At 41.0% G+C, this 25,071-nt stretch overlaps 1 protein-coding gene across 1 annotated transcript; it reads right to left on the minus strand.

The window, feature by feature from the left end:
- Positions 1–14,937: 14,937 nt before the first annotated feature.
- On the minus strand, positions 14,938–19,170 carry LOC124884063. The gene is made up of 3 exons (XM_047391662.1): positions 19,077–19,170; positions 18,710–18,982; positions 14,938–18,628 (listed from the first exon to the last, which is right to left on the minus strand). The coding sequence occupies exon 3, from the start codon at positions 17,863–17,865 to the stop codon at positions 15,856–15,858; it is 2,010 nt and encodes a 669-aa protein (XP_047247618.1). The 5' UTR covers positions 17,866–18,628; positions 18,710–18,982; positions 19,077–19,170; the 3' UTR covers positions 14,938–15,855.
- Positions 19,171–25,071: the final 5,901 nt, after the last annotated feature.

The raw sequence follows: 25,071 nt of genomic DNA on the forward strand, positions 1-25,071 counted from the left end.
CTTTTCTGCTCCCATTCTACCTTAAAATCCTGGGTACTTGCACAAAAACTGTGGCTCACCACGCAAGCAAAGTTAGAGGAGCGGGGAACTTGCCTCTTCTCTTTTTATATAGCGCGCGCACGAAATACTAATTTGTGCCCGTGTAGTAAGATGCACTGTTGTAGAGTGCATCTTACTTCATTCAGTACTTGGAATTAGTATTTCGTTCCCACGCAGTAGGAATCTTATTTTTGGCAGCTACTTTATATTATGTTTCAGTGTTTAAATATTCCTTGCATTGCCAGGCTTTTCAGAATCTCTTTGTAGGTCATCCCCAACCTAAAATAAAACTCGATCAGACTATCCCTGTCCATCCTGTTTTGTTTCTCCGTATGTTTAGAAAATGCGCTGTACATTCAGATTATGTTTTTGTATTTCGTGCGCACGTTATACCTATGTTGTGGTCACAAGTAAGTACTTTGTGTGAACAAATTAATATTTCGTGCACACGAATTAGTGTTTCATGCGCACGCTATATATTTTATTCCTCCCACGTCAGTTCCCGGGTCCGCGTAAAAAACAACAAATGGGACAAAATAAAACCCTAACCCCACCCCCACAAAAGGTTTGTAGGGCAACCTTTTGTGGCAACTACAGCTGCAATTCGCTTTGAATAAGTCTCTAAGAGGTTTCCACTTCTTGCCAATTGGATTTTTGTGGGAGAGGCAAGTTTAAAAATGAAGAGACAACTGGTTTCCTCTCAAAGCCGACCCAGGGGACCTTTTATTCAGAACACATCTCTGAATACATCTTCATACAAAATCCCAAAGAATCCCAAATCAATGACACGAGTCAGGATATATATATATATATATAGATATATTTTAACCAATCAGGTGTATCATTTACACTTATGCACATTTTCTTGGCACACACAACATTGATTCTCAGGTGCAGTTACGGGAATACAAGACTAGCATCACATCTGCAAGAAATCAAACCGGAGTACGTGTCAGTTGTACCATAACAGTTTCATTACTCTTATCAACTCCTCATTCCAGAGCCAAACTGGACCGCTGTTTCCCTTTTTTGGGCCCAACAAGACTCAAAACAGGCTTGCTAAGAATGACTTTTTTCTTATGTCCAGAGCAATTTATGCAGAATTCACTTTCCCATATAGTAAAGACAATAGTTACACTTTTAATCTACCAAACAAAGCTTTAAGGTTCCACATTTTCCCCCCATTCTTTAAGGCAAAACTGCTGCAGCGCCTTCATGTTGGATGATTTTTGCTTGTGAACAGCGATCTTCCAGTCAAACCACTAATTCTAAATTGGTTTGAGGTCAGCACTTTGACTAGGCCATTCCAACATGTAAATGTTTCCACTTAAACCACTTACGTGTTGATTTAGCAGTATGCTTCAGGTCACTGTCCTCCTGGACCCCGTTTCAGGAAGCTGGGTGTTATGGAAATCATCAATAGAGTGAGATACTGCTTCAATAAATCGATTTCTCCCAAAGACTAGTCTTCAGAGTGTTTTATTTGAACGGCTTTTAGTCCCTTCCTCTACAAATCTCAAAACAGATTCAGCATGACTCGTACTCGTCGTCTTCCGCTTTATCTGGGACGGGTCGCGGGGGCAGCAGACTCAGCAGAGACACCCAGACGTCCCTCTCCCCAGACACCTCCTCCGGGGGGAGCCCAAGGCGTTACCAGGCCAGCCGAGAGACATAGTCCCTCCAGTGTGTCCTGGGCCTCCTCCCGGTGGGACGTGCCTGGAACACCTCCCGAGGAAGGCGTCCAGGAGGCATCCGGTATAGATGCCCGAGCCACCTCAACTGGCTCCTCTCGATGTGGAGGAGCAATGGCTTTATTCCGAGCCCCTCCCGGATGGCCGAGCTCCTCACCCTATCTCTAAGGTCTCCACGTCGAAACCCACAGGAGAAGAGAACCCCCCCCATTATATCCCCCAGACCCAGATAGACACCCCCGGTAAACCCCCCTCACCCTAGACCCCGACCCAGACCGCACAGAACTCTCCCATCTCCCCACTGAGCCTGCTTTTTGCTTTACTGGATTCTGATAACATGAAAGGAGCTAAGATCGGGACCCAAATGGCTCTGACATCTTCTCCATTCAACACCCCCAGTGGCCGAGGCCCTGCTACTAAACCAACATCTTCCAAATGCCGCAGACCTCCACCACCTCCTAATCTATCTCCTCCTAATCAGGACCTTCAAATCACTTCTCTGTGATACAGTCTGGGCCCCAGTGGTAACTCTATCAGAAATGAGCATGTCCAGGAAAAACTTGGGCCCCTAAAAGGAGATAGTTGTAAAATGTCTGTGCTTTTACGTGACAGAAAGAACAAAGCCAAAAGGATAAGAGACAATAATAAACAATCAAAAAAAGCCATAAACTGTCAGGTACAACCAGAAACAGAGTTAATATCAACAACTAAGTCATATAAACTGGCTTTATTGAACATAAGATCTTTGTCAGGAAAATAATTTTTAATCAATGACTTCATTACTGACTACGATCTTGATGTTCTGTTTTTAACAGAAACATGGTTACATGATGCCTCCGAACTACAATTTTCTAAGAAAAGGTGGAGGGGCGGACACTTTGTTTAAAGATTTATTAGAGTGTAAAAAAGTATTTCTGGGCAAATTTGACTCTTTTGAATATTTGGCTCTCCAGGTAAAGAGTCCGGTCTGAACAATGTCTTGAATATTTACAGGCCTCCTAAGTTCAAAACAAACTTTATCAGTGATTTTAATGAGCTTTTATCTGTGATATGTGTTGACTGTTTACTTATTGTGGGAGACTTCAACATTCACATGGACAATCCTGAAGACAGAAGTACAATAGATCTATGTGACACTCTTAGAAATGTTGGTTTGACTCAACATGTTAAACAGCAAACGCACAAACAGGGACATATTTTGGACTTGATCATCACTAAGGGTCTAAACATTTCCAAGGTGTCTGTAACTGATGTTGCCCTATCTGACCACTTTTCTGTTATTTTTGAAAGCATCATCTGCAATGACTGTTTGCCAAAGAGACATGATAAGAAAACGCATCTTTAAGGACGGTGCTGCTGAAACCTTTAACTAGATTTACTCTTCTACCTCCACTTTGCCCTGTAACACTGTAGATGAGCTGGTAGATAACTTTCATTCTAAAATCTCAGACATCATTGATTCAATTGCTCCAATTAAAGTAAAAGTCGTTTCTGGGAAGAAAACGTCTCCATGGAGAAGTGCTCCACCAGTCGGAAGTGAAAAAAAGGAGTGTCGGAAAAGCTGAACGCAGGTGGCGAAAGACTGGACTCCAGGTTCACTATATTATCTATAACGAGAGACTATACAGATATAACCTACAACAGAAAAATGTGAGAGAATCTTTCTTTTCTGAGATCATCAGCAAAAACATTAACAATGCTCGTGCATTGTTTGCCACGGTCGACAGGTTAACAAACCCTCCTGTAACTGTAGTATCTGAACTCCACTCTACCAGGGCTTGCAATGAATTTGCTAAATTCTTCACTGAAAAAACCCACAAGATCAGAGGGGCAGTCAGCACATCCACATCAACTCCAGTACCAATGTTGTCTCCAACTAGAACTGATTTTGACAAAATTTCCCAATTTCACCAAATAAACTACAAAAACTTAGAAGAAATTATACAGCAACTAAGCTCTTCTTCCTGCTGTCTTGATGTTTTACCCACAGCTTTCCTTAAGAAAGCTTTGCCTGTAATAACATCTGATTTAACAAATAAACACGTCCCTTTTGTCAGGTGTTTTCCCCCAGGCCCTGAAAACAGTAATTATCAAACCTCTATTGAAAAAGAGCAACTTGGACAAGCTGCTACTACAGAACTACAGGCCTATCTCAAAGAATAAGCTGTGTTTCAGCAGTTAAACAACTTCCTAACAACGACCAACCGCTTCGATGTCTTTCAGTCAGGCTTCCGTGCTCACCACAGTACAGAGACTGCTCTTGTCAAGGTGTTCAATGACATCCGTATAAATGCAGACTGTGAAAGAACCACAGTGCTGGCATTATTGGACCTTAGTGCAGCATTCGACACTGTTGATCACTCCATTTTATTAGAGCGCCTGGAAAACTGGGTCGGCCTTTATGGTACAGCACTAAACTGGTTTAAATCCTATTTGAAGGACAGGGACTTTTTTGTGTCAGTAGGTAACTTTACATCAGAGAGCACAAAAATCACATGTGGTGTTTCCCAAGGATCCATCTTAGGGCCCCTCCTATTCAATATCTACATGCTCCCCCTAACTCAGATTCTAATAAACAACAACGTAAGATATAACTATGCAGACGACACACAGCTATATGTTACGATGTCACCAGGTGACCATGAACCCATTCAAGAGCTGGGTAAATGCTTAGAAGAAATCAATGAGAATTCCCTAAGACTTAGCTAAAACTCTCTTGCACCCACGTCCTACAATAAACAGGAAGTCGGCCATCTTGGATTGAGTTTTGGATTTTGACCCCATTTTTGCCGTTTATAGCATCCGTATTTGATCGAACTCCTCCTACAGATTTTGATCGATCGCCTTGTCTTTTCATAAAAGTTGGCCGTCACGCCATGGCCATACGTTTGGCTCTAATTTCCACATAGATCATCTAATCTGCAACAAATTCAATGTGATTGATCCTTGTCCAGTCCCCAACAGAGATCTGATGACATATTTGGTGGGCGTGGCCTAATTCGTCCACAGCGCCCCCTAGAAAACTTTAAAAAATCAGCCCCAAGCCATGCTTTGACTGAGGATTGTGAAATTTGGTACACATATGTAACCTCGCTGGACCTACAAAGAAGTGGCGGTGGCGTGTATGAGGTGATGCCAGGCTCCTGCGGTCGCTCAACAGCACGAGTTGCGCTGAGGGGTGCGAGGGCCTTCAAAGCTGCTTGCAGGTTTCTAGTTATTATTATTATCATGCCTGAGCAGGACAACTGCAAGGGCCTATTGTAATCGCAAGACTTATTAGGCTCGAGCAGCAAAGCGCTGCGAAGGCCTATTGTAATTCAGATGTTTATTATTATTAGGCCCCAGCAGGAAAACTGCAAGGGCCTATTGTAATCGTAGGAATTCTTATTATTATTCAGTTGCCTCTTTGCGGGACAATATGGGGACTTTGCCAAGCCCCTAGATGCACATGCTTTTACCCAAAATTGTCCCCCGCGTAAAATTCTTGATCCTTAATGTTGTTGTCAGTGGGCGTGGCCAGCCCACTTAGCCACGCCCCCAAATGTGAGATAGGCCGAACCTTAAGTTGTACACATCTGAAATTTGGCACACCGATAGAGCTCCTCAAACCAAGAAAAAAAGTATCTTGGGGATATTCCCTAAAACGCACAGGAAGTCGGCCATTTTGGGTCAAAGGCCGATTTTGGCCCGTTTTTCACTTTTACTCACCTCGAACTTTAACGAACTCCTAGGAATTTTGAGTTATCGGTTTCATATTTGGCCAATATGCTGATAAGGCATGGGGGATTAAAAGTTATCAAAATCCTGAGTTTTCAGCCATGTTTAGGGGGCGTGGCCGGGACACGAACTTTGTGTATGCGCCCAAACAAAAAAATCCAATAACTTTCCCAAACAAATTCCAAATCACACCAAAGTTGGCATGAAGGAGGACCATCGGGTTCCGGACGATCCTATGGGGTCATATGCTGACATCATCAAAGCCATGCCCCCTCAGAACAGGAACTCACTTTTTTCACTTGGAAAGGTACCTCTCTGACCCTCTTGACCCAATCAACTTGAAAGTGTGTTAGAAGACAGATAACTAGTGGGTCTAACTTCGTTTGAGGCACAGTGACTTTTCATAAAAGGGCGTGGCCGTGGTGGCACGGCGAATTTGGACGTCACGCCATGCCCATACGTTTGGCTTTAATTTCCACATACATCATCTGATCTGCACCAAATTCAATGTGCTTGAACCTAGTCCAGCCCCTAACAGAGATCTGATGACATATTTGGTGGGCGTGGCCTAATTCATCCACAGCGCCCCCTAGAAAATTTTAATAAATACAGCCCCAAGCCATGCTTTGACCGAGGAATCTGAAATTTGGTATAGACATGTAACTTGTCAGGACCTACAAAAAAGTCTCTTGGAGCATTGGTCCAAACCCAACAGGAAGTCGACCATTTTGGATTGAAGTTCCCATTTTGACCCTGTTTTTGGCCATTTCTAGCCCGCATATCTGAGCGAACTCCTCCTACAGCTTTTGACTTACAGACTTGAAAATCACTCAGTATACTCTTAAGGGATTGGGGATCAAAAGTTATCAAAAGCTTTTTGATACATGAAAACGTGTGGGCGTGGCCACGCCTCAAAATATGACTTCTCGCCATAAAACACTAAATTGACTTAGCTCCTGCTCCTACAAAGAAAGTCACAGACACATAAAACCTTCTGGGATTGATCTGCCTCTAGGCCTGAACAATACAGGTCCTTCTCAAAAAATTAGCATATTGTGATAAAGTTCATCATTTTCCATAATGTCATGATGAAAATTTAACATTAATATATTTTAGATTCATTGCACACTAACTGAAATATTTCAGGTCTTTTATTGTCTTAATACAGATGATTTTGGCATACAGCTCATGAAAACCCAAAATTCCTATCTCACAAAATTAGCATATTATTAAAAGGGTCTCTAAACGAGCTATGAACCTAATCATCTGAATCAACGAGTTAACTCTAAACACCTGCAAAAGATTCCTGAGGCCTTTAAAACTCCCAGCCTGGTTTATCACTCAAAACCCCAATCATGGGTAAGACTGCCGACCTGACTGCTGTCCAGAAGGCCACTATTGACACCCTCAAGCAAGAGGGTAAGACACAGAAAGAAATTTCTGAACAAATAGGCTGTTCCCAGAGTGCTGTATCAAGGCACCTCAGTGGGAAGTCTGTGGGAAGGAAAAAGTGTGGCAGAAAACGCTGCACAACGAGAAGAGGTGACTGGACCCTGAGGAAGATTGTGGAGAAGGGCCGATTCCAGACCTTGGGGGACCTGCGGAAGCAGTGGACTGAGTCTGGAGTAGAAACATCCAGAGCCACCGTGCACAGGCGTGTGCAGGAAATGGGCTACAGGTACCACATTCCCCAGACCTGGGCTACAGAGAAGCAGCACTGGACTGTTGCTCAGTGGTCCAAAGTACTTTTTTCGGATGAAAGCAAATTCTGCATGTCATTCGGAAATCAAGGTGCCAGAGTCTGGAGGAAGACTGGGGAGAAGGAAATGCCAAAATGCCAGAAGTCCAGTGTCAAGTACCCACAGTCAGTGATGGTCTGGGGTGCCGTGTCAGCTGCTGGTGTTGGTCCACTGTGTTTTATCAAGGGCAGGGTCAATGCAGCTAGCTATCAGGAGGTTTTGGAGCACTTCATGCTTCCATCTGCTGAAAAGCTTTATGGAGATGAAGATTTCGTTTTTCAGCACAACCTGGCACCTGCTCACAGTGCCAAAACCACTGGTAAATGGTTTACTGACCATGGTATCACTGTGCTCAATTGGCCTGCCAACTCTCCTGACCTGAACCCGTTGAGAATCTGTGGGATATTGTGAAGAGAACGTTGAGAGACTCAAGACCCAACACTCTGGATGAGCTAAAGGCCGCTATCGAAGCATCCTGGGCCTCCATAAGACCTCAGCAGTGCCACAGGCTGATTGCCTCCATGCCACGGCGCATTGAAGCAGTCATTTCTGCCAAAGGATTCCCGACCAAGTATTGAGTGCATAACTGAACATGATTATTTGAAGGTTGACGTTGTTTGTATTAAAAACACTTTTCTTTTATTGGTCGGATGAAATATGCTAATTTTGTGAGATAGGAATTTTGGGTTTTCATGAGCTGTATGCCAAAATCATCCGTATTAAGACAATAAAAGACCTGAAATATTTCAGTTAGTGTGCAATGAATCTAAAATATATGAATGTTAAATTTTCATCATTACATTGTGGAAAATAATGAACTTTATCACAATATGCTAATATTTTGAGAAGGACCTGTATTCACTGGTCAGATGCTGACATCATCAAAGCCCCGCCCCCTGAGAACAGGAAGTGTCCCGTTTTCCTTTAGAGACTCAATGTTTGATGTTCTTCACCTAATCAATGTGAAACTGTCCCAAGTAACAGATAACATGATGGTGTTACACAGTCGCCAGTACTGACTGCTTTAGCTGGAGGGTGTGGCTATGAATGCGTAACGAATTATGATGTCACGCCACGGCCATACGTTTGCCTCTAAATTACACATGGATGGTCTGATTCACTCCAAAATAAATATGGCTGATCTTTGTCAGTCCCCAAACACCTCTATTGGATTACATTGGAATTTGGATCAACAGCGCCCCCTAGGACATTTCAAGGCCTATCTCTCCCTCATACATCATCAGATCCACTTGAAATATAATATAATTCATCATGGATTAATAATGAACATGTTAACAAAAACTCAGTGATCTCATCAACTAACAGCCAAGTGAGTGCAGCTTCCTTCGGGAAGGTTGGATTTCACCCACATTTTGAATGCTTTCCGCTGGAGAACAACCCTGCATGAGTCAAGATGCTATGAAAGGTTGCTCACTGTGCAGTCTACTGTTTTTACTTAATCGCTATAAAAATGTTATTGGTCTGTCTTTAACATAGAATGCCAGATTTTAAACAAACTTACTGTTAATGCTCCATATTGGATTGCTTACCATATTATTTGATTATATGCTTGGATCAAAAAACCACAACCCCCATGCTATAGGAAGACTGATGTTTCAATGTTTTATGTTCTTTAAGCAGTCAAAATACTGCCTCATTACACAAAATACAGGTCCTTCACAGTTCTCTTCAAATCGTACAGATGATACTTTTAAGTCTTTCACTCTCCTTTCACATGTGAATGTCCTTTCAAACTTTGTCATACATAATTTTGCTTAACTCTGTCTTTTTTCTTTTCACTTGCTTTCAATGTTAATTGATTTTACTTGAAAAGCAATTTGTGCTTTAAACTCATATACAACAGAATTACTACTTTCAAATACTCATTGATCGACACATAACATGATCATGAAGCCTACTGATAACTTTTGCCAGGAGCAAATTTCTATACAATGTGTAAAATTCAAATCAAAGTGTTTATTTACGTAACACTAATTCACAACACATGTACTCTCAGGTTACTTTATTCCAATCATAAACATTGAAGTTAAGTACAAATATTCCACTTGATCATACATACATTACATCCCACAATGAGGTCATGTCCAGTTTATTATTGTACTTCTTTAGATGTTTTCTACGTAAAGGAAGCCCAGCAGCTTCCATCGAATCATTGACTTGCAGTGTTCACTCTTCCTGGATGAGCATGTAGCCAATGGATGGTTGATAGTAGTGTCCTTGACTTGCCAGTAATCCCTTTTACTGAGCATGCATGTAGCCACAGTGGACAGAATAAACTCCTCTTTAGCATGAACAAAAACATCTAACGCAACCAGTACCAGGCTCCCTGAGAGGCCATCTGCCATGACTGACTGGGGGTTTGAGAAGACAGAGCATACACAAAAGATCACAGAAGCGCTGATCCAGGAGTACTTTCACAGACAAAATTTACACAGGTTAAAAAAGGTCAGTCAGTCATTTTCTACCGCTTATTCCATAGTTGGTCGCGGGGGAGCTGGTGCCTATCTCCAGCAGTCTATGGGCAAGAGGCAGGGTACAACCTGGACAGGTCGCCAGTCCATCGCAGGGCAACACACAAACAACCATGCACACACTCATTCATACACCTAAGGGCAATTTTAGAGTTATCAATTAACCTAACAGGCATGTCGTTGGACTGTGCTAGGAAGCCAGAGTACCCAGTGAGAACACATGCATGCACAGGGAGAACATGCAAACTCCATGCAGAAAGACCCCCGGCCGGGAATTGAACCCAGGACCTTCTTGCTGCAAGGCAACAGTGCTACCAACTGCACCACCGTGCAGACCTTAAAAAAGGTCTTAACAGTAATTATAATATTTAAGGATTAGTCATTTCTTTTATAATGTAGAAAATTTCACATGTCATTGTCAACACAACCAGCAAGGCACCACAGGGAGTTGAACCCTGTCCCAAAATTGAGAGTACCTCTACCAGTGCCTTTTGCTTTTTTTGTGTAACATGACAAGGTAAAGCAAAACCTCCATCAAGAACAGCATACTCAATGTTACATTTCCAATTACAATAAAAAGACTTTTATAGGCCAGCATAATTATTAATAAAGCATGTCAGATTCATAACATGCTCAACTTTTGTCAATTTGTTTGCCAATAAATGCTGTCTTAATGGAGGAAACGAAACCTTAATAAATTACAAACACTTTCTATTGCATACAAAATGTCAATCTCTATCAAAAACTGATTTTTACATTTAAAAGTATCCATCCAAATACATTAAAAAATTGTTCACTATTATCTCCTGATACTACAGTTAAAAATTTAAATTATGGCCTCATGATCACTCAAATATGCACAACAATTGCCTCTATGTCATACACTGAAGATTTCACATAAAGATGATCAATTAAAGTGCCACTGTCAGTTGTTGGCTCTCTCTGTCACAAATTTGGAGACATTGGATGACTTCAAAAAATCATCATTGAAATCTCCAATCACTGTAGCTGTGTCACTTAGTGGCTCAAGCCAATGAAGTAACTTGCCCAAGTTCTTCTTAAACAGTGACAAAGGATACGATGGTGGGCGATAAACAACAGCGACCACAAAGCTGAAGCTCTGAAAGTGATAAACCAGACACTCCAAATTAACATCTGGTACACTCAAAACTTCATATGCCACACCATCAGCGCAATACATGCCAACTCCACCGTGCTGTTGGCCCTGCAATTCCACTAATGCTGGAATATTGCTGTTATAAGATAAACAGTTCTTAAAACTGTAGCCAGCAATCTTTACCGTATCAGCTGAAAAAGCTGCAGGCAGCCATGTATCTGTCACAGCAATGCAACTAGGCTGAACCTGCTTTATACAATAGGCCAAATCAGCCACATGTCCAGGCAAACTTTGCAGGTTCATCAAAAATATACTAAAATCTTTGAAATGTAAACTACCCAACACATTTTCCATGATTAAAGGTGACATGGCCTTAAGGGCAACCTTTATGTCTTCCTTACAATAAATCCTCTTCTCATCAAACTCCTGAATCACAAGCCCAGACAGGTTTCTAACACGACTCAATGCTACATAAGCTTGTCCCGCTGAAAAGATCTTATCCAAATTAACTACGGCTCTGTCAACAGTTACACCTTGTGAACTGTACAGGCCCAAGCCGATTTCAGTGGAAACTGCCTCCGCATTCCACCTTTCTTTGTAGCCCGTTCTTCTGCTGGTTCAATTGCAGTGGCGCCAACTAATTCAGCTGAAGTGGTCTGGCACTGCTTCCTCCTCTGTGACCCAACATGATCTTCATCAAACTTCACATAAACTTTGAGAGGAAAGTCATCCTTTTCCGACCGCAAAATTCCCACGACTGTCCCACAAGCACCATTCACCAAACCATCTGCAACATCAACATTTTTGCACAACATAACACGAGCACCTTTACCCAAACACAAGTCCTCAGATAAACTTGTGCTAGAAGCTCTAGCATGATTCCCTTCTAGCAATCTCAGTTTACCCGTCTTTTTATCATTGGCATAATCTCGTGCTCCAATCACTATATAATCAGGACAGCACTTACTGACCTGTTCAATATTGTGCTCATTTACCTGTCGATTTGTGGCAAAAATATGCAAGGCTGAGCTGACCTCACCAGTTTCACATTGCTTTAAGAGCTTAACATCATCTGCCAACATTGAAGCACCTTTACTATGAACTCTCACTATATTTAGCAACTCTGCAAACACCCTATATTTCTGTCTAACTATTTCTGTTAATTCAACAATCTTAAATAAACTATGCCACAAGTTACTAGTCACACTCTCCACATACAAGGCTTTGCCTTTTACTGGAGGTAACTGGAAAAAATCCCCAACAGCAATGACACTAACATTTCTAAATGAAGAAAAGTCACCAGCCTGCTTTATCTTCCTCAACCTACTGTGGATATATGACAACAAGCTATGGTCTACCATAGATATTTAATCAATTATAAGAAGCTGGAGATCACTGTATTTAATTCGCAATGAATTCAGCTTCTCTTCCCCCAATGGTGTATATGGCAGCCTTACATCCATTCCAATGCTAAAAGTGTTATGAATCGTCATTGCTTGCAAATTATGAGCCGCTATACCAGTAGGAGCCGTTAACAACACCCGACACATCATCTGGATTACGGCATGCTTGCGATAACAACCTCACTGACTCATACTGAATAGCTTTAATCAAATGACTCTTTCCAGTCCCTGCACCACCAGTAATGAAAACATGCAATGGTTTAGGACTTTTACCAGAAATCCTATCCAAACACCACCGTCTAATTTCATTAAACACAGACAACTGTTTCTCATTTAGAGACCTAATTAAAGCCAAACCTTCACTTCTGCTCAAGTTATTTCTTCTCTCCAAACGTGCAATCTCATTCTTACGAAGCGACAAATCTGGAATAGGTTCTGGTACACCTTCCAATACTTCTTCCCGTTGTTTTACTTCCTCAATACACTCCAAATGTTCCAACTCCGCCTCTGGACACAGCTCAAACCACACATCTTCCAAGAGTACGTAACTATCTAAATGATGAGGAATCTCTAACTGCTCACAGTCCGGTTCAAACGCAGATTTATTTAAATCCACAACAGACTTCACGGAACGATAAGGACCATCTACAAGCCTTACAGAACCACTATTATTGAACTCATCAAAAGTTTCATAATTCCCAGGTTTAAGTTCTGCATCTGCTCTGTAGGGCAGAAACAGCTGCAGATTTGTTTTATGAAACTTTTCAGGGTCCTTCGTTTCTGAAAAGCGAACATAACGCACAACAGCCGGTTGGGTCCGAGTTCTTTTCACTATTGAACCAAAGCCCTTCTTCAACTGGATTGCATTTCTGCATCTCTCATTTTTACTTACAGTTCGATACTCCGAAGCAAAAGTTGCAAGACACATGTCTGCAAAGACATCATTGTTTGGCCTGTTTTTGTACCGATCAACTGTACTAGTCATCCACATGTCGTCAGTGGCACCTTCCTCTGATGCAGCTCTCTGCCTTAAAACACTAATGGGTAAACTCATCCTAACAAATTGTCACCTGTGGGAACAAAAACAACTTTCCTAGAACACTCCTTTAAATGTAAATTTGTTATCCTGTACACCGCTTCCTGAGCACAAACATCTCGATTATGGAGATAAACGCTACCTAAACTTTTCAGTGCCTGTTTGGCACTTAAATTATTGTCTTTGGCAGCTTCTCTTTGAGCATTTCCCAACAACAGACCCATTTCCCGTTCACTTTTAGACATATCTGACACAATATAAACGCAACACGCATATGCATCGACACAATACTGGATATCAAGATTAGCATTCCAAGCTTTTAACAGCTGTCTGCTATATGGGTTAATCCAGACCTCATTGAGTTGCCTTTTCAGAACTACATGAGTATTACGACTACAATGTCTATATGCCGTTTCAAATATATGCTGATTTATGCCTAAACCTCTAAACAATTCCTCAATAGTACCATATGGACTATTTGCATCCAAAATAGTCTCTTTTACTTTACTGAAAATACGACTTGCCAATTCCCCACCCATTTTATCCTTATCCAAGCCCTCTTTATTTACACATGAACACTGTGCATTTGGATCAGTTTTATCCTTCTGACAGTTCTTACAACTAACGCTATCCTGATATTTCTCTCCACGACAAATGAATGTTCATGTGGAGGCCGGGCGGGGAAAATTAAACCAACAAACTGTTTTATTTTTCTTGCAAGTTTTAGAGTGATGCTTCGAATGCTGCTGCACAGACGTCACCACTTCAAATAATGGATCATCTTCAGAGGGAAGTTCACACGTTACATATTTATCTATAAAAGCAACTACTTCCTCATCTGTGCTCTTATCCAAGATAGGAGCATTTTCTACCCAAAATAACGCGTGAATATGTGGCGAGCCACGCTGCTGAAACTCAACTCGATAATAATAATCTTTAATCTTACCAATTGGATTTGACGGAGACATCAGAACCTCTCTCAAAAACACATGCCATCTAAAATCAAACATCCTGGCAGCAGTTACAGGATTTTTACGCAACAGTTCACACTTGTCGGCCAACTCCAACTGTTCAACTGTCTGTGTTCAACCTTCTTGCTTCAAGACACTATTAAGCAGATTGGTCCAACGCATATCAGCAGAGGAAAATGAAGCAAACCAACATGGTTTCCCAAGTTGTCGAACACAAGCCAACAACTCACGTTGTGCTGACTGCCAGAAAGCTGGAGTCCCTCTTATGGGTTTCAGAAACCGATAACCATCATCAAACTCCAACAACTCCTTGAAAGACTCCTCATCTTTCAACAAGTCACTCAAATTGTGGGATTTACCACCTCTGCCTTTACGTAAAGCTATCGACACATTTGACTTAACCTGCTCCAACTCTGACATGTACTGGGCATAAAACAGATATTCTACATGAGATGAAAATCTACCATCAGCATGTAAAATCCTGTTATTAAAAATACCGAGACAACGTTAAATGATACGGTCTGCTATCATGCTAGGTATTATTTCCACATGGAAATAACACAGGGAAACATTTAGCTTCATTTTCTGGATCAGAAAGTAACCTCACTGGATTGTTACCCTCACCAGGAGCTACATTTAAAACATTATCAAAATACTGATCCAGAGCTTCTTGACCAATATCTAAAGGCATAAGACAAGTATCCTGAAACATACAATGTTGCTGTCTATCATGCAACAGCTCATCTTCACCATCATCTGTAGATTTCTCAACCACTTCACTAGAAACACAATCTTCATCCAACACATCACTGTCATCTATACAAAACTCAATGATCCAGCTCTCATTAAACTCAATATCTTTATAGTGCTTGTTGAACTGCTTTAAATACTTAAGAGCTTGCCGTACATGCAAAGTATCAACAAGTTGATATTAATAATGGCCTTTATAAGTTAATTTACGCTTTAATTTTACAGCCAGCAATGATCCTTCCATATTACTACGGGGCAATAAATTACATGTTTCTGTTATATTGGATGGGACACAAGTCACAGGTCCATGTACACTATTTTGTCGTCCTTTAGGCAAAGCTAACATTTTCATAAATGGTATATGTAAGGCTAATAAATGTTGCTCTAAACTATTTAAACAAGCCAATTGTGGAGGAATTACATCAATGGTTAAATTGTTTATTGCACTTTCAGGTGGCATTTGACCTCTGCTAATCTTAAAATGGCAGGAGTAACAAATCATTAGTTTACCTCTTGGCGAATCTATCCATTCACATGGCATTGCACAATCTTTGTTACATTTGTGCACATAATCGTTACAAATACATTTAGTGGCAATGTCAGCACTAGCTTTGCTTTTCAAATAATAATCTTTTTGACATACTAAAACCTGATGTCTGAAGAGCAATCTATGACAGACTGAACAGACAAAATCAGGCCCATCTTTAACCTTATCTAGAAATTGTTTCATCACAAAATCAAATTGCTTTGAGTTTTCTTTATGCTGTTTTCTATTTAGTTTTCCACGTACCAAAACCTTCTTCTTATGTCCTATATCGCCATGATATTTTCTTATGCTAATATCTTTTAACTTCTGCCTGTGTTGCTGATTTAACTTGTATTTTTGTTTACTCATTAACTTTACTTTCTGTTTATGCAATAGATTTTCTTTATATTTTGTTTACTTGTGGCCTTACTCATGGCCTTTACTTTTTCTTTATGCAACGGATTGTCTTTATATTTTTGTTTACTTGCAGCCTCACTGGTGGCCTTTACTTTTCCTTTATGCAATGCATCTTTTTTGTATAATGTCTTACTGGCATCACTCTTCTTCTGTTTATAATATACATTTTGATTATAAATATGTCTATATTTCAGCTTTATGCTATACTGTAAGTATTGCCAGTATTTTGCAACTAATCTAAACGATTGTTTCTGCTTTACATACCTAGAATAAGGGATTCCAGAAGAATTGTTTTTTTTACTAGAAGTTTGTTGATTTTTGGGTTTTCTTGGTCGCATAGATGGTGTTCCTGATAATTCATTAACTTTACATAAACTATAGCAAACTTGCTTGTCACCCTGCATGACACATTTAACTGCATCAAAGTGACAGGTGTCCCATTTTAAATATACTCCATTTGTTTGAGTTGATGTTGAACTATATGTTTTCCACTGGCTGCCATTGTGCACATATAAATTCATGCCTAATGCATTAGCTGTTGCATGTATTTCAATCTCTGAAGCTTCATGTCCAACATACTTCATACGCGATTTTTTAACATATTGCGACACAGACGCATATCCACTACCAACCAACCTTTTACCTTCTACTTTGTTTCTTTCCATATAAGAAACAACAGCAAGCCTAATTCTACGATGGGTTTTCTGAGATCCACTAATTACCTGAGCTACAGCTCTGAAGAAACTGTTTGCATCTTGAACTACATTTTCCGTTCTACACACATCCCCTAAAGGCCCACTCGATGTTGACCCTTGAACATCCAATTTGACAAAGTCAATTTTACATTTGTCACACAAACCTTGGGCAACATTTGCACACAAAGGATTAAATGTCAACAAGTCTTCATCTGGAATACAAACATTATCCACTGCATTGGTGCCCTGTGTTTTCATGTCCTCTAAGCCAAATGTTTGTTTATCCATGTCCTTCTCTCTAATATTATATCCTTCCAAATTTAAAAGCTTTACTTTACAATAACCATAACAGGTTTGTGTTTCAGGTTGTCTAACACAAACAACGGTGTCATAATGGTTACCATCAACATTTTGTAAATAAACAGACTGATCCGACAACTGACTACCGTTACATTTATATTCAAGCCATTTATCAATATAATATGTAAATACATTTACACCCAAACAGTCCGCCACAGCTTGAATTTCAACTTCAGTTGCCCAACTACCAACATATCGCATCCTTGACCGATTAATATAATCAGCAACAGAGGAAAACTCAGCTCTCAAAATATTGTTATATGACTTAGGATTCCTCTCCAAGTGCTTCACTACAGCAAGTCTAATTTTCCTATGCCATTTCTGTGTGACACTAACCGCTTGACTTACAGCCCGAAAGAAACAATTTCCATCAGGAATAATCTTGTCCATCATGCAAGGCACTCCTAGCTCTCCAACCAAGCAAGACACTGAATCACTCTTTAAACAATCTACATTCAACTGTTTGCACACAGTCTCTGCAACCACTTGTGAAAGAGGATTAAACATCAAACTTCTACTTCTCACACTGCTAACAAACACTACATCTGAATTGACTTGATCAACATCAGTCATCTTCGTCTTTTTAAAACTGGAACACTGTGCAGCCATTTTACGCTTCCTGGGTTTGTCATGACATGTAGACTGTTCTTCCTGAACACAGGCATATTCAAAAGAGCTACAACCACGCTGACTTCCTGTACTAACATCACCAAGTTCAATGAAACATTCCTCATTGTCCATTTTATTCACACAGATCCCACTAATTTCAAACAATGCAGGACCATCACTTGGTTGTCCAGCAAACGTGATAATATACTTAAAGACCTGCTCAAGACTGCTAAAATACAAAACGATGCTCTTCCCTTTGGCATCTACCATCCCATGTGAGTTACGAGCATGGGAGTCTACCATAGCATAACGTCCTCCTTGACTGTTAAGGGCACAAGTGTTTCATTTTACAGTCAGAAAACAAGTCTCATATTTTGGACACATCTCCTGCATTAAATCATTTAAACACGTATTAAAAACCACTACAGATGTACCAACCTCTGATGCCAACCCCTGTGAATTTCGTATTCCACAGTCCACAACTACAAAGTACTCGTTATGCTGGATAATCAACATGATTGCATCCTGAAGATCAAGGATACACATCCCATCTTGCAACAAATACTCCTTCAGCACTTTACCTAATTCTGCATCCTGCCCAAAATCTAAATTTCCACCAGCAAACGTACCCATCCTTACTTTCCACTTCCTACCAAAGATGCTCTGCTCCTCCACCAACTCACACAACTTCTGCTTTCTGCCTGTCTCCACTCTTTCAGAAGCTATATATGCACCTAACTTCCAACCTTCAACCACAATTTCATCCACATCTAACGACTTCCAGGTACAAATGGGAGAAATTAAATGTCTTATACCTGCAACAACACTAGTTGCAGTTATAGTATCTACATCTAAGGTATGATTTTGAACAATTGTCCCAGGAACAAAAGACATAGGCACCCCCTGTGAACACATGCAAGAAATGGTGTTAACAGCCTGACCTCGGGGTAACGTTTGGGTGCGCTGTCCATCGTCCCTCTCCTCCGGCACAGGACCCTCGGTCGCCTCCCCAGGACAGGGAGAACGCGGCACATTACAGACGCTGAACCATAGCGGTACAAAAAACCTAAATAAAACACAATACGTTATTTACAAACACTATATTTACTATATCAACCATTTAAGCAGAAGAAGCATGACAACTCACCTTAGGCCAGCGACTGAGAACAGCCAAAAGGTACCGCTCAAAAACTTGTCCCGCCTGTTCAGGTATTTTGCTGGCCGTAAGGTTGTTGGATGGAGCCATGACGCAAACAGCATCAGGCTCCCGAGGAACTACAGCATGCAGAACCTCGCGGTGCAGGTCATCTGCGCACGCCCCTGAAGTCGACATGACCCCAAAAGCAATGCGGTTACCTGGCATTGGAACAATGCCGTCCGCGATAGACCGCAAATGGGAGGCCCCGATAAGAAGGACGAACTGTAAAACACAAAAGTAAAATAAACAAACATTTAAGGAAAAAACACAAAACATTTCTACAAAATATATTTAAAACTTTAGGGATTCCACTTACTTTCTCACCAGGACTCCCAGCAGCAATGACAAACTTGTGACTGTGCAGGGTGACCTCACTCATTGGCCATTCGTTCACCTTGTGGCGCCTGCCGGTACCACAACCTATGGATAAACATACAAAAGCAAGTACTTAGATTTTTTTCTTATTTATTTAACATATAATATTTAAATCAGATTGGTCCACATTAACACTATATACACATAACCAATATTTTAATCACTTCATAAAACATAGTAAAACAAATAGTGACGTGGAACAAAGTCACTGGAAGGCTCCGGCATCCCGACACGCTGAGCCCAAGTTGCTTCAAACCTGCGAGCAGCTTCGGATCGGCGGTGGGACTTTCCTCGAGGCATCTGCAAATTACCATTAAAGGAATAAATGCTAAAGGTATTCATGATTAAAAAAATATAACTTTTGTAGAATATGTTCACATTAATTTACCAAGATGTACAGTTCATCACAACATTGTGCATTTTTTCATAAATTACTGTACAACTAAAAACTGTTTGAAAAACATCAATTCAAACATTTATCAGCTTAAATAAAGTTGTACAAATTTTTTGAAAGGCAAATGAGTCAATAACACAATAAAAAATTTTAAATTTATATTAGGTACATGTTATACAGTTGCTGTTCTAATGCATATCAGTAAAGTCCCCACAGTTTTATAAATAAACTGCAAACAAAAAAGTCACAAAGTTACCCTGTGATGGACACATTTAAAGTATATTAAGTAAATGACAATTACATTGCAGTTATAAGATCTACATTGTATACCTTGACCTCAACAAGGAGGATCTCTAATGAAATGATTTTGAAAACAGTCTTAACTAAACGTTAAAAAAAAACAGCATATGGTTGTGCAGGTTGTATGGGGGGCACATCAACAAGTATTCACACCAGGAAAATACTTTGGACCGTTTAGTTTGTTGCTTCACATTTTACTCTTTGCAAGTGAACTACTACCTGTAAACAAAGCCACGCGGGTGACGATCATTGCTCCCATTGGACAGAAATGACGTGGGCAAGACAGAGCACAGACCCGGAAATGTAGGAAAACAGCTGCATGAGACATGCTGCGTGCAGCTCTTCTGTTCTGCATATTTGTGCTGTTATTAAAGCTGCAATATTATTGTGAGGTTGAAGAGCAGCTCATTCAACACAGACTTTGAGACATTCTATTTATAAGTGTGGAACAGCGTTGGAAGAATACGGGCTGAACGCAGAAGAAGACGTTGTGCTCTGCGCGCACTCAAACATGGCCGGTGTTACAACAATCAGCTGCCCAGGTATGATTTCAGTATAACTTACATCTTAGCTATCGGTGGATTGTTAAGTCAAAAGAGATGTACGTTTTCTGTATTTGGTTCGGATCGGAACCGTCTCATATTCAGACCATAGGCGAACCACACCAGAGTCCGTTTGGAAGCGGATACCGGTCCTTCTTGAGCTTCAATCTCAACAAATGCACATTTAACTATTCTCTGTTTATGATGTTCTAGCCTCATTAATTAACTTTACTTGTTACTGACTAATTTATTTTAAATGATGAATTTTCATACGCTTCAATTCGTTACGTGCAAGCAACTCTGTCGTCATGTTAATTGATGAGAACAGATCCACAACGTCACCTTCAACGGACCCGCTCTCTGTAGTTCTACCTAACGTCTCCTACCACGAAACTAAGCTTCACAGCAAGAGCAGCCAAACTCCTCAAACTCTGTCTGCTTCACAAACGGTTTAAGGCTAACACTGCAAACTCCGGTATTTAAATAGCATATTTTACAATATAATTTCGAAGTGAAACAAAGCATAATTTTACTGATTTATAACAAATAAATGCACATGCTAGCTTCAGAGTAATATTGCTTATTCATATGCCAAAAAAATAAGTATTAAAAATTCTTACCTCGATGGAAAAGGCTTGGTACAGTCGACAAAAATCACTGAGGGTGGAGAGGAAAAACAGCAAGATTGCTCTTTCTTCTCTGAAGGGCTTTTGGAATAAAGGGTTTAGGGAATACTTTGAGCTCACCAGAAGTTTACTCAAAGCTAGTCTGTAAAAGACTAATGGTGCGTTCACACCAAATGCGATTTCTGCAAATTTTTCGCCTCATTTGTGCGCTTTTGCCCGCTTCACATTCCGTGTGACCTCCGCGTTGGCATTTGGCAACAAGCGGCAACGCTTCGCCGCGTCATTAAATAGGAGGAGTTTCCATCTGCTGCTTGCTGGTTTCAACTGAACATGCTGGACATGGATTTCACGGATAATCACGGTGTTTTACCTGTGGAGAGCCGAAAACGCAGCCGACGTCAACGTCCCTGGGTTCACCAGATTCTTCAGGGACGGGAACAGTTCGGAGATTACCACCACCTACTCCAGGAGCTGCGTCTGGATGACGGTCGATTTCAGCGGTACGTCCGTCTATCCAGGACCCAGTTCGACTATCTGCAGCCCCACGTTGGGAGACGAATCGGTCTCCGGGACGCCAACTACTGGCGACCGCAGTGAAGCCGGCCTGAAGCCGGACACCGGACACTCAAGCTCCGCGGAGCCAGCGGCATCCAGCCCACGGCCGATCCGAGTCAGGCACCCAGATTTCGGCTAGCTGCTCTTTGTTGCTCCCTCTTCTGACGCGCGGTGGTTCACTAGGGACCGTCAATAGGTTTCCGAACCAAACAATCGTGGAAAATCTGAGTGCCTGAATCGGATCAACCGTGAGCTAGATGCCGCTAACTCCGCAGAGCTTGAACATCCAACTTCAAACTAATTTCACCGCGGTTTACCGGCACTGTATCCCCGCTGCTGAACGCCTGTCCATCTGTCTTCAGTGAGTAAATAAATCTCAGCTCAGTAAAAAAACAACCGATTTTTAATGTCCACATCTCGTAAATATAAGATATTTGTGCCTAAACATAACCAGGCCAGGTCCTTTCTGTACTTGTCTCAGTAAAAGTAATTAGTTGAGTCATACAACTCTGGCTTGCCGCACACCGCCACTATGATCTGGTCCTCCATCTTCACTGACAACCGCTTCTTCTCCGCTTTGGTCCTTCACCCTACGTCACAGCCACATCCAGTCCCTGATTGGTTGACACGACGCGAATTTAGGAAAAAGTTAAGATTTTTCAACTCGTCCATCGCACCGCTCCGCTCCCGCTTCGCTCCTGCTTCACTTGCCGTGCATTCCGCACCGCGTCTTTCGCACCGCGCCGCTCCGCTCCTGAACGCGCCTCTACATAGGGATAACATGTAAATTGGCCGCTCCTTTCGCAGAAATCACGTTTGGTGTGAACGCACCATAAGGATTATCCAGCTGGAAAAACGTAACAACCCCTCAGCCAACCAATAGTTTTCAAAGAAAACATCACATGTTTCCATGCAACCTATAAACTTACAGAACCTTCATTCAAATTTGAAATGGACCAATCATCTTCATCAAACTTCACATAAACTTTGAGAGGAAAGTCATCCTTTTCCGACCGCAAAATTCCCACGACTGTCCCACAAGCACCATTCACCAAACCATCTGCAACATCAACATTTTTGCACAACATAACACGAGCACCTTTACCCAAACACAAGTCCTCAGATAAACTTGTGCTAGAAGCTCTAGCATGATTCCCTTCTAGCAATCTCAGTTTACCCGTCTTTTTATCATTGGCATAATCTCGTGCTCCAATCACTATATAATCAGGACAGCACTTACTGACCTGTTCAATATTGTGCTCATTTACCTGTCGATTTGTGGCAAAAATATGCAAGGCTGAGCTGACCTCACCAGTTTCACATTGCTTTAAGAGCTTAACATCATCTGCCAACATTGAAGCACCTTTACTATGAACTCTCACTATATTTAGCAACTCTGCAAACACCCTATATTTCTGTCTAACTATTTCTGTTAATTCAACAATCTTAAATAAACTATGCCACAAGTTACTAGTCACACTCTCCACATACAAGGCTTTGCCTTTTACTGGAGGTAACTGGAAAAAATCCCCAACAGCAATGACACTAACATTTCTAAATGAAGAAAAGTCACCAGCCTGCTTTATCTTCCTCAACCTACTGTGGATATATGACAACAAGCTATGGTCTACCATAGATATTTAATCAATTATAAGAAGCTGGAGATCACTGTATTTAATTCGCAATGAATTCAGCTTCTCTTCCCCCAATGGTGTATATGGCAGCCTTACATCCATTCCAATGCTAAAAGTGTTATGAATCGTCATTGCTTGCAAATTATGAGCCGCTATACCAGTAGGAGCCGTTAACAACACCCGACACATCATCTGGATTACGGCATGCTTGCGATAACAACCTCACTGACTCATACTGAATAGCTTTAATCAAATGACTCTTTCCAGTCCCTGCACCACCAGTAATGAAAACATGCAATGGTTTAGGACTTTTACCAGAAATCCTATCCAAACACCACCGTCTAATTTCATTAAACACAGACAACTGTTTCTCATTTAGAGACCTAATTAAAGCCAAACCTTCACTTCTGCTCAAGTTATTTCTTCTCTCCAAACGTGCAATCTCATTCTTACGAAGCGACAAATCTGGAATAGGTTCTGGTACACCTTCCAATACTTCTTCCCGTTGTTTTACTTCCTCAATACACTCCAAATGTTCCAACTCCGCCTCTGGACACAGCTCAAACCACACATCTTCCAAGAGTACGTAACTATCTAAATGATGAGGAATCTCTAACTGCTCACAGTCCGGTTCAAACGCAGATTTATTTAAATCCACAACAGACTTCACGGAACGATAAGGACCATCTACAAGCCTTACAGAACCACTATTATTGAACTCATCAAAAGTTTCATAATTCCCAGGTTTAAGTTCTGCATCTGCTCTGTAGGGCAGAAACAGCTGCAGATTTGTTTTATGAAACTTTTCAGGGTCCTTCGTTTCTGAAAAGCGAACATAACGCACAACAGCCGGTTGGGTCCGAGTTCTTTTCACTATTGAACCAAAGCCCTTCTTCAACTGGATTGCATTTCTGCATCTCTCATTTTTACTTACAGTTCGATACTCCGAAGCAAAAGTTGCAAGACACATGTCTGCAAAGACATCATTGTTTGGCCTGTTTTTGTACCGATCAACTGTACTAGTCATCCACATGTCGTCAGTGGCACCTTCCTCTGATGCAGCTCTCTGCCTTAAAACACTAATGGGTAAACTCATCCTAACAAATTGTCACCTGTGGGAACAAAAACAACTTTCCTAGAACACTCCTTTAAATGTAAATTTGTTATCCTGTACACCGCTTCCTGAGCACAAACATCTCGATTATGGAGATAAACGCTACCTAAACTTTTCAGTGCCTGTTTGGCACTTAAATTATTGTCTTTGGCAGCTTCTCTTTGAGCATTTCCCAACAACAGACCCATTTCCCGTTCACTTTTAGACATATCTGACACAATATAAACGCAACACGCATATGCATCGACACAATACTGGATATCAAGATTAGCATTCCAAGCTTTTAACAGCTGTCTGCTATATGGGTTAATCCAGACCTCATTGAGTTGCCTTTTCAGAACTACATGAGTATTACGACTACAATGTCTATATGCCGTTTCAAATATATGCTGATTTATGCCTAAACCTCTAAACAATTCCTCAATAGTACCATATGGACTATTTGCATCCAAAATAGTCTCTTTTACTTTACTGAAAATACGACTTGCCAATTCCCCACCCATTTTATCCTTATCCAAGCCCTCTTTATTTACACATGAACACTGTGCATTTGGATCAGTTTTATCCTTCTGACAGTTCTTACAACTAACGCTATCCTGATATTTCTCTCCACGACAAATGAATGTTCATGTGGAGGCCGGGCGGGGAAAATTAAACCAACAAACTGTTTTATTTTTCTTGCAAGTTTTAGAGTGATGCTTCGAATGCTGCTACACAGACGTCACCACTTCAAATAATGGATCATCTTCAGAGGGAAGTTCACACGTTACA

Source organism: Girardinichthys multiradiatus, chromosome 18 (assembly GCF_021462225.1).
Source record: "Girardinichthys multiradiatus isolate DD_20200921_A chromosome 18, DD_fGirMul_XY1, whole genome shotgun sequence".
NCBI lineage: Eukaryota > Metazoa > Chordata > Actinopteri > Cyprinodontiformes > Goodeidae > Girardinichthys > Girardinichthys multiradiatus.

What these genes read in the sequence shown, in the direction of transcription:
- LOC124884063 (XM_047391662.1), bottom strand. Translation starts at nt 17,865, where the DNA reads ATGGTAGACTCCCATGCTCGTAACTCACATGGGATGGTAGATGCCAAA.